Source organism: Lagenorhynchus albirostris, chromosome 19 (genome assembly GCF_949774975.1).
Source record: "Lagenorhynchus albirostris chromosome 19, mLagAlb1.1, whole genome shotgun sequence".
NCBI lineage: Eukaryota > Metazoa > Chordata > Mammalia > Artiodactyla > Delphinidae > Lagenorhynchus > Lagenorhynchus albirostris.
This window is the reverse complement of record NC_083113.1, coordinates 52,075,100-52,088,607: the sequence shown is the minus strand read 5'-3', so window position 1 is coordinate 52,088,607 and position 13,508 is coordinate 52,075,100. Positions and strand designations below refer to the sequence as shown.

Sequence of the window (13,508 nt, the reverse complement as noted above, 5' to 3'; positions counted from 1 at the left end):
CCAGCCCGGCTGCACCTCTGTCTTGCACTTGGCACGGAGGGAGGAAGACCGCGAGGTTGAGAGAGAGAGAGAGAGAGAGAGAGGAAAGGAAAAAAAAAAAAAAAAAAGCCAGGCAGAAGAGGAGGCGAGAAGCATGAAGTGTTAACTCCCCTGTGCCAAGGCCCGCGCCGCCCGGACAGCGGCCCGCCGCGCCTCCAGCCCCGAGCGGCCGCCGCGCGCGCCCCGCCTGCAGCCCGGGCCGGCGAGGCGAGCACTCCTTATGCAAAACGCGCAGCGGAGCGGCGAGCGGGGGACGCCGCGCACCCAGCCGGGCTCTTCTGGCTTCGCCGCCGCCGCCGCCACCGCAGCCCGCAGAGGACCTTCCCGAGCCTGAAGCCGCCGGCTCGGCGCGCTAGGAGGCGAGCAGGCGAGGAGGGGCCGGGGCGAGCGAGCAAGCACATTGGCGTGAGCAGGGGGGAGGGAGGGCGGGCGCGGGGGGCGCGGGCAGGGCGGGGGGTGTGTGTGCGCGCTCGGAGGTTTCGGGCCAGCCACCGCCGCGCGAGCTAGAAGCGCCCCAGCCCGGCAAGCTGGCTCACCCGCTGGCCACCCAGCACAGCCCGCTGGCCCCTCTCCTGCAGCCCATCTGGCGGAGCGGCGGCGGCGGCGGCGGCGGCGGCAGGAGAATGGCATCAGAACTGGCAATGAGCAACTCCGACCTGCCCACCAGTCCCCTGGCCATGGAATATGTTAATGACTTCGATCTGATGAAGTTTGAAGTGAAAAAGGAACCGGTGGAGACCGACCGCATCATCAGCCAGTGTGGCCGTCTCATCGCCGGGGGCTCGCTGTCCTCCACCCCCATGAGCACGCCGTGCAGCTCGGTGCCCCCTTCCCCCAGCTTCTCGGCGCCCAGCCCGGGCTCGGGCAGCGAGCAGAAGGCGCACCTGGAAGACTACTACTGGATGACCGGCTACCCGCAGCAGCTGAACCCCGAGGCGCTGGGCTTCAGCCCCGAGGACGCGGTCGAGGCGCTCATCAGCAACAGCCACCAGCTCCAGGGCGGCTTCGATGGCTACGCGCGCGGGGCGCAGCAGCTGGCCTCGGCGGCCGGGGCCGGCGCCGGCGCCTCCCTGGGCGGCAGCGGCGAGGAGATGGGCCCCGCCGCCGCCGTGGTGTCCGCCGTGATCGCCGCGGCCGCCGCGCAGAGCGGCGCGGGCCCGCACTACCACCACCACCACCACCACCACGCCGCCGGCCACCACCATCACCCGACGGCCGGCGCGCCCGGCGCCGCGGGCAGCGCGTCCGCCTCGGCCGGTGGCGCGGGCGGCTCGGGCGGCGGCGGCCCGGCCAGCGCCGGGGGCGGCGGCGGCGGAGGCGGCGGCGGCGGCGGCGGCGGGGGCGCGGCGGGGGCGGGGGGCGCCCTGCACCCGCACCACGCCGCCGGCGGCCTGCACTTCGACGACCGCTTCTCCGACGAGCAGCTGGTGACCATGTCGGTGCGCGAGCTGAACCGGCAGCTGCGCGGGGTCAGCAAGGAGGAGGTGATCCGGCTGAAGCAGAAGAGGCGGACCCTGAAAAACCGCGGCTATGCCCAGTCCTGCCGCTTCAAGAGGGTGCAGCAGAGGCACGTCCTGGAGTCCGAGAAGAACCAGCTGCTGCAGCAGGTCGACCACCTCAAGCAGGAGATCTCCAGGCTGGTGCGCGAGAGGGACGCGTACAAGGAGAAATACGAGAAGCTGGTGAGCAGCGGCTTCCGAGAAAACGGCTCGAGCAGCGACAACCCGTCCTCTCCCGAGTTTTTCATGTGAGTCTGACACGCGATCCCAGCTAGCCACCTTGATAAGTGCTCCATGGGGGTCCGACTCGGGTGTGGGCTTGCCACTTCCAGAGCCTTACTCGCCACCGCCTCGCCCCCTCTCCTCCCGAGCTTGCCCCCCCCCAGTTGCCCCCTGCGCGCACGCACACACGGACACACGCACGCACACACGCGCACACACACACACACACGCACACACACACACACACACACACAACACACACCGTGCTCCGAGTTGGTGGTGGTGGCGACGGCTGTTTTGAAGTCGGGGAGGGGCAGGTTGTCTGGCTCATGCATTGCCAATCTGAAATTCTCCATAACTCGCTAGCTTGTTTGTTTTTTCTTTTTTTTAACACTCCCCCCCCCCAACGTGCTCAATGTTCAGCGATCTCGGCAGAGTTCCTCATGCTCACCTTTGAAGCCTGCATCATTCACATATTTTTTTCTTCTTCAGTTCATGAGCTGGTGTTCATTTTCTGTGTGTGTGTGTGTTTGTATTGTTTGGATTTTTTTTTTTTAATTAGAGTTTTTGGAGCTTGCTGTGTTACCTCCTTTTTTTTCCTCCCCACACTCCACCCTCACTCCCTCTCCACCCATCTCCTCTGAGATAAAAGAAAAAAAAGAAAAAAAAAAGCTAAGTTTTTTTTTTCTCCTCCTGAGTTCTTCGTATGAGATTGAGCTTGCAAAGGAAAAAAAAAATGTGAAATGTTATACACTTGCAGCGTGCTGAGTTCCATCGGGTTTTTTTGAGCATTGTTATGCTAAAATAGAGGGGAAAAATCCTCATGAACCTGCCACAATCAAGCCTGCATCAACCTTCTGGGTGTGACTCGTGAGTTTTGGTCCTTATGATGCCAAATCTGAGAGTTTAGTCTGCCATTTAAAAAACTCATTCTCATCTCATGCATTACGATGCTTGCTACTTTGTCTTAGCAACAATGAACTATAACTGTTTCAAAGACTTTATGGAAAAGAGACATTATATTAATAAAAAAAAGCCTGCATGCTGGACATGTATGGTATAATTATTTTTTTCTTTTTTTTTTCCTTTTGGCTTGGAAATGGACGTTCGAAGACTTATGGCATTGGCATTCATACTTTTGTTTTATTGCCTCATGAGTTTTTTGAGTTCAGAACAAAAAAAGTGCAACCGTAGAGCCTTCTTCCCATGAAAGTTTGCATCTGCTCCAAAACTGCTTTGAGTTACTCAGAACTTCAGCCTCCCATTGTAAATGCACTGAAGGGATTCCTTGTTAAAGATGCCAGAATGGGTTAAAAAATTTAACACGGCCAACAGTAAAGAACTCTTAATGCTTTCTTTTTAATAAGAATGACTGCCCCACTGGGGGGACTAAAATTGTGCTGTTGCCGAAAGCAGTCTAAAATTTATTTTTTAAAAAAAGAAATCTGCCCCGTTATTTTTTTTGGTTTGTTTTCTTTTTCTTTTTCCTTTTTTTTTTTTTTTTTTTTGGCTTTTGGTCATTGTCAAATGTGGAATGCTATGGGTTTCTAGTATATAATTTAATTCTAGTTTTTATAATCTGTTAGCCCAGTTAAAATGTATGCTACAGATAAAGGAATGTTATAGATAAATTTGAAAGAGTTAGGTCTGTTTAGCTGTAGATTTTTTAAAAGATTGATGCACTAAATTGTTTACTGTTGTGATGTTAAGGGGGGTAGAGTTTGCAAGGGGACTGTTTAAAAAAAAGTAGCTTATACAGCATGTGCTTGCAACTTAAATATAAGTTGGGTATGTGTAGTCTTTGCTATACCACTGACTGTATTGAAAACCAAAGTATTAAAAGGGGAAGCACCCCTGTTTATATCTGTAGGGGTATTTTACATTCAAAATGTATGTTTTTTTTTTCAAAATTAAAGTATTTGGGACTGAATTGCACTAAGATATAACCTGCAAGCATATAATACAAAAAAAATTTGCAAAACTGTTTAGAACGCTAATAAATTGATGCAGTTATAAAAAATGGCATTACTGCACAGTTTTAAGATGATGCAGATTTTTTTACAGTTGTATTGTGGTGCAGAACTGGATTTTCTGTAACTTAAAAAAAAATCCACAGTTTTAAAGGCAATAATCAGTAAATGTTATTTTCAGGGACTGACATCCTGTCTTTAAAAACAAAATGAAAAGTAAATCTTACCACAATAAATATAAAAAAATCTTGTCAGTTACTTTTCTTTTACATATTTTGCTGTGCAAAATTGTTTTATATCTTGAGTTACTAACTAACCACGCGTGATGTTCCTATGTGCTTTTCTTTCATTTTCAATTCTGGTTATATCAAGAGAAAGAATAATCTACAATAATAAACTGCATTTTTTTTTGATTCTGTACTCAGTTTCTTAGTGTACAGTTTAACTGGGCCCAACACTGCGTTAGAAGTGTAAAAGGCATCCTTTTCTCCAGAGGAAGGATTAATGGAGAAGTAATGAGGCAATAATTCAGAGTGAAACATAGGCTGTTTTGTGAGGTGGAAGGCCAGTCCCTTCCAATAATTAGTAATATTTAATATAAATGTAAATTACAATCTCTCAAAATCCCCCTCCCCCAGAGTTTTCAGTTTTCAAATAAGTAGAGACATCATTGCCCTGGTGGAAACAAACAAACAAAAATCCCAACCAGAGAGCAGGGCCTTCTCAGCCTCGCCCTGAGCTTCTCATCCCACCACACAGCCATCTAGAGGGAAACGAGCCCGGCAGAGAAGGCATTGGCAGAGGTGGCTTGGGCACATATGCATTCAATGGTAAAGATAAACAATTCTTGCCTTTTGGCTCAAATTGATTATTTTTCCTTCTTCCCTTACATGCCATGATTTTCTTGTTAGCAAGGCCTGACAGGATTTCACATCAACACTTCGGACAAATTACAGTTGTTTGTTTGTTTCTTAACTTTGAAGGTCATTTGTCTTAAATAGGAAAAAGAAAAATCCACCTCTCACAGAAGTCCAAGTACGTATCTGGGTTTAAACTGTTATTAAATCATATTTCCCTGTGAATATTTAGCTGAGGGCTTCTCCACGTAGATGAGCTGGTAATGATTTCAGAGCACCTTAGCTCCTGGAATACAAGCAGAAAATAATGCCTGGTTGGAATAAAGGCTGTGCTTTGATTTATCGGTCTTTACCCCAACACAGGCTACGTGTGCGGGCTCACTTAAAAGATCCCTTGGAAAGTCTGGAGCTACCTTCACTAACAGCATTGACCTATTTTAAAATGACACAAATTCATGCAACTAATGTTACAAATTCATGCAGTTTGCATTCTTCAGCAACTTCCCCTAGATGGCTAATAGAATGTTAGACAAAGCCAACACTGTTTTGAAAATATAGCCAAACACGGTGACTTTTGTTGTATTTTGTTTTCTGTTCTTCAAAAAATAATAATAACAATAATATTGCAACTCTGAACGAAGGCCTGATTTTGAGGAAAACAGGTTGTGCTTGGCGCTGATGAGCTCTGGCCGGTGTGTCAGCCTTCCTACGCTTTTTCACAGAACATGAAGACAGTGGATAGGGCCCCCGAATCCACACTTTATTTTGCTTTAACACAGGTCTTAATAGTAAACCTACCTCCATGTGCTTGAAGTTAGCTGTTCTTCTCTGTCTCAAAGTTCTTGTTTTGTTTTGTTTTGTTTTTTTGGTCCGATCCCAACGAGGAGATTTGCAGTCTCCCCCTGTAGAAGCAGAAATATCGCTTATACAGGAAGCCCAGCATCTGACACAAAATTTTAGGCAAACGTTTTCAAAATAACAGTGACCTGGATGGAGTGACTGCAGTTACCTCATGAGGAATGCCACTTGCGAAAAAATACAGTGGTCCAACAATTAAGCATTTTGGTAGGCCCCTACAAGGCAGTTTAATATAATAAGCAGGTTTTTGCCCCAAATATGAAAACGCCAAATACAGAGGTGCTGGCAAAAAAGTGAGGTTTTGGTGGCTGCCTTTAAGAGAAGGCTAACTCCTAATGCAAGGCACTTTCAGAAATAACCATTACTAGAAACTTTGAAATGTAATGAGAGTGGTGAACACAAATACATGCTTTTTTTTTTTTTAAACAAAGAAATCCTGCCTGAGTGCCCTTACTACAAATAAGTCTCTACATTTTTTTTTTAATCATGTAAGGAAATCTAGCTTTCCCTTTACACTGCATTTGAGTCTTTGTCTAAATAGTGTTAAAATTCCTTTCATTCCAAATACAGAACTGAGCCCACTCACAGGTTGGAGCCGTCGGTGGGATACACCACATTTTGGAAGCCCCACAGCGTCATGTGCTTACCCGTGTGTTCACAAAATGAAATTTACGTGAGAACTGTATTTTTATTATTTTTATTACTATCTGCAGTCATGGAACACAGCCCACCCCTGACTTCTGTTTAGTTTCCTTTTTTAAAAAATAAATGCGTTAAGAGATGAAAGCTATTAAATGTATAAGCTCCCTGCTAATTAACTGTGCCTCCTGTCTGAGGATCACACAGACCCACAGAAAAGCACGCTGGTGTTTCTTACTTTACGATGCGCCAGAATGAATAGATGCGATTGTTTTCAACCTGTAATATTGGTTTTTTAAAAAAAAATCCACTGAAATTTACAAGGTATGTGCGTTGATATGAAGGAAAGTGTCACAGGTTAACAGCTAGCATTTTTAAAGCCTATGTAGACATGCACACGCTAAACAGTACTTTTTCACGCTTCGTTGTTTCTCTGGCAGATAATTTTACTAAGAAGAAAAATAAATAAATAATTGGACCCCCCCCCCCCCTCCCCAAGCAGATGCCACGGGCAGAAGCTTTAACAGAGCCGAGCACCCTGCTTTTCTCTCGGGCCCTGGATAGTATTGTATTTTCAGTGATGTCAAACGTGGTCATTCATCAGACAGAGCCGTAAGTGAAACCAATGTTAGTTAAGTACACCCCCTCCGTGTGCTTTTTTTTTCCTCCCCCTTCTCTGCTCTCAGGCATCCACAAAGTCACCTCCCATGTTTTCTTTTTTTTCCAGAACCGTGTAATAATTTTTTACAATGTATCCAACACATTAATAGATTGACCTCAAATAGGCAGAGATTCTACTTCCTGATCTCAGTGAGGAAATGATGTGTAGATAATCATATTTATCTGCCTTCATGCCATAACCACCTGGACTCTCAACAGAGGCCATTCCAATGCGAGATGCTCTATTTATTACTGAACGCGGGATTCTAAGGCTCTGATCTTTTCCCCCTTATACCTTTACCCCGGTAGTTTTTATTCAGTAACGTTGATTCGAGATACTTCTGCTCTTAAATAGGACCCCCCCTTGCCAAACCACCAGCTTTAAGGTTAAACACAGCGTACAGGGGGCAAATGGTAACCACGCTTGCAAACGTGGGGCGCAGCTGTCTCAGTAGCCACATTCCCAGCGTGTCCTTGCCTGAAATGACTGAAGTGGCTTGTGACACATTCAGAGGTTCCCGAGTACAGTAGTTGGAAGGTTTTTGCTGTTGTCTTTGTTTTTGGTTCAGACCAACTTACTTCCGTATTCACCCTTGGCTTGATCAAATGTACTCCCCCGGTGTTCTAGGCCAATCAATGTATTTAAAAGTCTGCTGGCCGCACAGGTGTCTCAGTTTTTTGCCTGTCGGTAGTTAAAGACTAACAGAGATAGGTTGGAAGACTGAGGTCCACGCGTGACAACCTTTAGCCGTCTGATTTCCGTGCCAGTAAGACACACAGCCAAAGCTGCGGGGCTTACTTCTCGTATAAACGTGGGATCAGAGAGGCTAGGAAGCCAGCTTCACCCGCTTTACACTGCTCGTCTGCGAGGCTCCCCACTGCGATTTACTTTCGTTTGATATATTTTTAAATGTTGTCCCTTTTCTTGAAGAAATGTCTTCATTCTTAGGGAAGCGATAACTACCGTGAGAGGCTATCCTTTTCACCACTTCTGATTATTACTCAGGAGGCTAGATGAATAATTTGGGGTCGGTGCCTTCCTTGTTGTCCAGAGTAAAATAAGAGAAACCTAGTTTGTTCTCACTCTGGGCCCATCCTAAATTTAAAAGATGTCCCAAGTCCAAGGCTGGGCAGACAGTAGCCATAAGGGAGGTGGTCCAGCCCTCCAGCCCACTGAATCAGGATGAGTTCGTTTGTTTTTGTATTTGTTTAAAAACAGAGCAGGAGCCTTCACCCACCTTCTGATAACACTGCTTTTCTCACTTTTGATATAAATCTTCAAAATCTAGACATCACACAGCCCCAGAAAAGGGAAATTCTCTCCAAGCCTGGCTCCACCACGGCTCTTGAACAAACCCAGCTCTGTCTGGCTTTTTTTTTTTTCTCCAGCGGGGGTAGGGGACAGGGTGAGAGAATTTCAGTCTCCCAGGCTGTCTCATGATTGCCGGGGCATAAAGAAGTACAGTCCTGCAACAATGTGGGAACATCTTTACCCTTTAGAGAGGGACAAAACAAAAAACAAAGCAAATCAAATTGCTTGGCACGAAGGCGTAGCAAAACCCCAGGCTCTCCATTCCTTTGTAGCATCTGTGGGAGGTGAGAAATGAGGCAAGCCAGAGCGAACGGTGACGCAGACTTCGAAGGCAAGAGTCGCCCAATGTACACATTTGCACACAGGTGCAAACCAAGTTCAGCTGTCCGTTTCTTTCCTGTATGTTCACGTGTGTTTCTGTTTTGAAAATTTTAGAGATCGAACCCCAATTAAGAGCTCCGAGGAAATTGCAGATGTCTTAATTTGGGGGCATTTATAAATATTTCAATCCGTGATTTTGCAGTGGGGACGTTGGAGACATTGGATGTGTCATGCCCATATTTCTGTGGTCACCGCAGTAGGTTTGATGGCATGGTGACCGTTTTTATTGCTTAAATTTGAAAGCCCTTTGTGTGTTTTCCCTAAGTTTGCCCCATATAACAAGGCCAATATAGAAAGAACACATCAACGGCACACAGAAATCAGACCTTTCTATGAATGTGCATCAGAGTTGGACAGTTTTAAGAAATTCACAAAATGCATTTTCCACAGAGAGGCTATGATTGGAATGCACAGTTCTCTACCCAGATCGCAGTCATCTGCTAAGCACCTCTTCCCCGTTGAACACAATTCATTTGCTTTTCCTTTCTTTTTGTCAAGTAACAATTTTTTCTATAATTAGAACTCGGGATTGCAAAATCACATTCCTCCCTTCTCCACAGATTCTTGGATCTTTCGTTACGATTAGAAAGGGACATTAATTCGAGAAGGGAGGGTGAGGGAGGGGTGTCTGTGGAGCTTTGGGAGACGAGGAGAGGAAGTAGAAATAGTTCTGTGCTCATCTCCCCACGCCCCCTTGGCCTCCACCCAGCCCAGGCCTGGGTGTGAGTTACACGCTGGGGATTTGGATTCTGAATTTATTCTAAATATTCTGATCACCAACCTTGAGTGTTTCCAAGCTAAGACGCCAAAGAATGGTTTTTCCTTGTGGTTGGTTCTTTCGGTTAGGAAATAGGAGAGGCCATGAAACCTTATAGAACTGGAAGAGGAGGCGTGGTAACCGCTCTCCTGAGAGACTCCCCAAAAAGGATGGTTGTGAAGGGAATCCTGGGCTGAGAACTCCGGTCAGCAGTGCCGAGTTCCCTTTTGCAACCAAAATCTGTCCTGGTTCTGCATGACTTCATCCACTTCTGGAAGCCTGTGGAAGTGGGTTTCTGGTCTCCTTTGGGGGATTTTCCAGAAGGAAAGCAGGCCTGAGGATCCCAGAAAAATAGGCAATCCCAAACTAGGCCCAGCGGAGCAGAGGGCAGGTAGCGGCTGGTGTGCAGGGGCTGGGGGGAGTATTACTAACAAGAGACGGACCTTGACTTATGACCCCCAGTTGCCAGGGGTCAACTCTAGGTCATTCCTAGGGCCCTAGCTTCCCACCAGGCTAGATGTGTTTGCAGGGTGACTGACAGGCCTCTGGCAGACCCTGAAATCCCTGTGATAAAAGCAATAGAGATGTCCTTAGCTCCAGGGCTTTGGCCCCTTACCACCTGGTCCCTGTCCCATCCCAGTGTCCTCTCTATAATTTCTGGCACCTCTACCCCCCATGCCTAGTCACCAGGGCCATCAGAGGGACTCAGAAATCACTGCCTTGTACCAGAAGGCAGTCACCTAAGCTGAGCCTTTGGACCCATTAAGTCACTTCTGGGGCAGGTCCAGTGCAGACAAAGGCAGGGATGCAGAGGAGAGCTGGGAAGTGGCTCTGGCATGTCTAAGGCCAGCGGGAGCTTCCCACGCCAAGGACTTTGAAGCCTGGAATGAAGGAGATGAAGGCGGGGAGGATGCTGAGGTCCCGTCTCCCAGTTCCCATGCATCCCCTCTCCCCACGCCTGCCCTGCACCCTCCACCCCGCCCGACCCCCTCCCGGTCTGCATTTGTTCTGCGGGGCCCATTCACTCTGGGCATCACTGCCCTGGCCAGGTGCACTCCGCATCCTCAGGGTCCCATGGCCACTGCATCAAGCGCAGAAGGACAGGAAGCAGGGCCCCCGCGGTCGGGTCTGGCGGCTGCCTGAGGCCAAGAGGAGTCCCCGCGTGCCTCAGGCCCTGGGCTGCGCCCCGGGGGACCAGCAGGCTCAGGACGCTAGCAAAGCAGCTCCCCTCCGAGATGCCCGCGCCCGTGCTGCGGCACCACCGGCGGCCACTCCCAGCAAGCTCCAGGGCCCCGCACCCACCCGGTGCCCGCGACCCAGCTGGGTACTTGGATTTGTATTGGGATTTGGTTTAAGGTTTCCAGGAGGACTGCCCTGGCCACAGTGGAGCCCTTGGGGACATTGAAAATACCTGCTCTGCTGCGCTCTGGGGTGGGCGCATGGAAGGCGGGAGTGGGGTTCAGCCCTAAAAGGCTCCGCCTTTCACCTTGGGACACCCCCCATCCCACCTTCCAGCTGCCCCAGGAACCTTCTGCAAATAAGAGCATCAGCTCCAGATCATTTGATTTTTACTCTATTAATTTTCCGGCCCATTTCCAGATCTAGATTTTTTTTTTTTTCCTGCTCTGGTTAGAGACAGTGAAGAGGCAAAAGAAAAAGAAGGAAATCTAGATAGACTGTTTGAAAATCTTTCTAGAAATCTCCATACAGTTGGGGTTTTCCTTGATAGAGTTTGACGTTTATTGTAGAGGAAAGCTACTCAGGAAAACTTTATTAGGATTTCACCCACAGCTCCAGCAAGAGGGGCTTGCTTGCATTCCCAGATTTAACACAGTTGCTGTCAAATCTCAGGCACTCAGAAACTGTCTAAAGAGGAGAAACTTTAAAACAACTAATTTCAGAAGGGAGACCTTCCATGTAGGATTTTTTTCTTATAGGGACCTTCAGTTTTTTGGATCCTTGAGTGTGAAGCAGTTAAGCATCATTGCACCTTCTTAAATAAATCCCCCCCCCCGCTTTTTTCCTTTTTCTTTGCTTAAGGAAGGATTCATAAATGTGCAGATAAATATGTTGAAACGAAAGCAATGATCTCAGCATCTGACGCACTTTTACACTGTCAGATTCTACTGAAATCTTTTTTCTTAGAATGGGGGAAACCGGCAGTCATCATTCTCAGATGAAATCTGTTAAAAGATGATAGTCGAGTCTGTTTTCAGGCAATGGATCCAACATCTTCTTTCATCTGCCATTTATCTATCTATCTAATCTATTTATGGAACTGTAACACATTGTAGGGGGTAGGCTATTAAAAGATAAATCTACCATTTCCACATTAGGACACAGACATGATCACACGACAGAGTTCTTTTCGGTCTACTCTATGTGTTGGTAGGCGGGAGCCAAACCTAGCCTGAATGGTCTGTCTTAGAATAATCATCTTCCCATAAAACCTTCGCTGGACTTGGCATGACTCAGAGTATCGCAGAGGTGCGTGCTGCCCATCTGTATGTTCTCACGGTGCACTGTCCGTGTTAATTCCCTGCACTGTACCGGTAGTGAGACCTTTAAAATCTTCCTTGGAATATCACTGTACATTCCTATGCTATTTTAAAAGTACTATTTAATGGTTAGGTAAATAGATCCCAGTTTTCAAGGCTCTGTGCTAGCAGACGTCTGGCTTCGACCACACCGCTGGGGTCAGGATGGAAAATCTCCTCTCCTGCTCTGCTGTGAGACCCCTTTGCCCTCCACCACCCTTCCCCAGTGACTAGCCTGGGTGAAGGTGATGAGAACAGAAAATGGCAATGGCTTTTGGACCCTATTCAGGTGTGCAAACAGAATCTCTCTCTCCCCAGCTTTTGAAAGTAAATGCCTTGATAACAGGATGGGTTCCCCAGGTGGCCAGAGAATAGAGGTCATCTTGAGGAAAGGGACACCAATGATCTAAAAAGGACATCTACTTTATGAGATTTCAGGCAAGATTCCAAATACGCATTTAATGAGGTCCGATTCTTTTTCTCCAGAAATAACAGAGGCTATGAGTGAGCCGGTCAGGAAGGCAAAGGGGCATTTTGCAAAGTCTCCGTTCAATTATTGCTTTGTAATATTGTTCTAAAATTGAAAAATGCCTCACGAGTCTATGATCTCCTGTAAATATTCCTTGCAGAAGCTTAACATACGTTTGCACTGCCCCAAAGGAATTACAAAAATATTCCCTCCACAATCTCTTAAGCTTTTAAACTCTATTCACTAGCATTTCTGGAAGAATCTGATGTTCCTAAAGACTTTTTTTTTTAAGTGACCTTATATGGGAAGTTTTCTTGTTTTGTTTTGTTTGTTTGTTTGAGATTAGCCATTTGAAGTTGAAATGGAGAATAATTGATATCACAGATAACACTTCCAGGTTTTATAACTTCAGTATGTTTCTTGTTTCTTTTTTTTTTTGGCATAGAAATAATTTATTTGGCAAAAGATTAGTGTATACTCTGACATGAAAGAGTATTTTGTGCCGTAATGTTTTAAAAGCATTTCTAACGTGAAATGTGGATGAAAGCCCATGATGTATTTGGGGCAGCTCTGACAGATATGAATACAAATTTGTTTATATGAGTATTTTAATGCATAGTCAGACTATTTAGATAAAGGGAACTGGGAAAATTATAGAATTACGCTAAATGAAAATTTAAGTAAAAGATTCTGTCAGTTACAGCAGCCTACAGATTTCAGCAGGTGTATGCGTTGTGTGTATTTTTTCACACCAATTGTAAAGTAATTCAAATAAAAGTGGGGCAGATTAAAGAAGAATAACTGAATCTCCACGTTGGAAAAAAAATGAGATTGACTTACTGGTTTATCACAGTTATTGTACCCAGATTGACTGTAACCATGTTGAATTTTTTAAATTAGATTTTAAATATATTTTGACAGTCTGAACTTGTAGAGTGTGGCTAACTAGGGGGAGAAATGACAGGTCTGCTTTGTTATTAAACTGCTGTCTGGAAAATATTGGACTCCGTACAGTAAATGATAATTATTTTGCCACTTACATTAGTATAGCTAATAGCAATAAGGGGTTTTTGAACCATAGAAAGCTAACTACTTTGAATTACTGTGCTTTGTTATTCAATGTGAAGCAAAAAGACTTTTTTTTTTTTCTAAAGCAATCTCATTTTCATATTACCGTTCTAAGCATTCTCTGCTACTAATTTAAACAGAGAGGAAGTTAATAAATAAAAGGGTGGTCTCTAAATGGTTCTATTTGTTAAGAGAACATCTGCAATTAAGGTCATCAGTACCAGCAGAAGAGACCAGGGC

General features: G+C 46.3%; 1 protein-coding gene and 1 long non-coding RNA gene across 2 annotated transcripts in view; both read left to right on the top strand.

The window, feature by feature from the left end:
* LOC132510506 (uncharacterized) overlaps positions 1-13,508 on the top strand; it is a 32,917-nt gene that overhangs the window by 1,008 nt on the left and 18,401 nt on the right. The window lies entirely within an intron of this gene.
* MAF (MAF bZIP transcription factor) lies at positions 487-6,240 on the top strand. Its single transcript, XM_060132698.1, is given in 3 exon segments — positions 487-1,786; positions 6,016-6,070; positions 6,073-6,240. Coding segments are annotated over 3 exon segments (1,218 nt in total). The 5' UTR covers positions 487-662; the 3' UTR covers positions 6,112-6,240.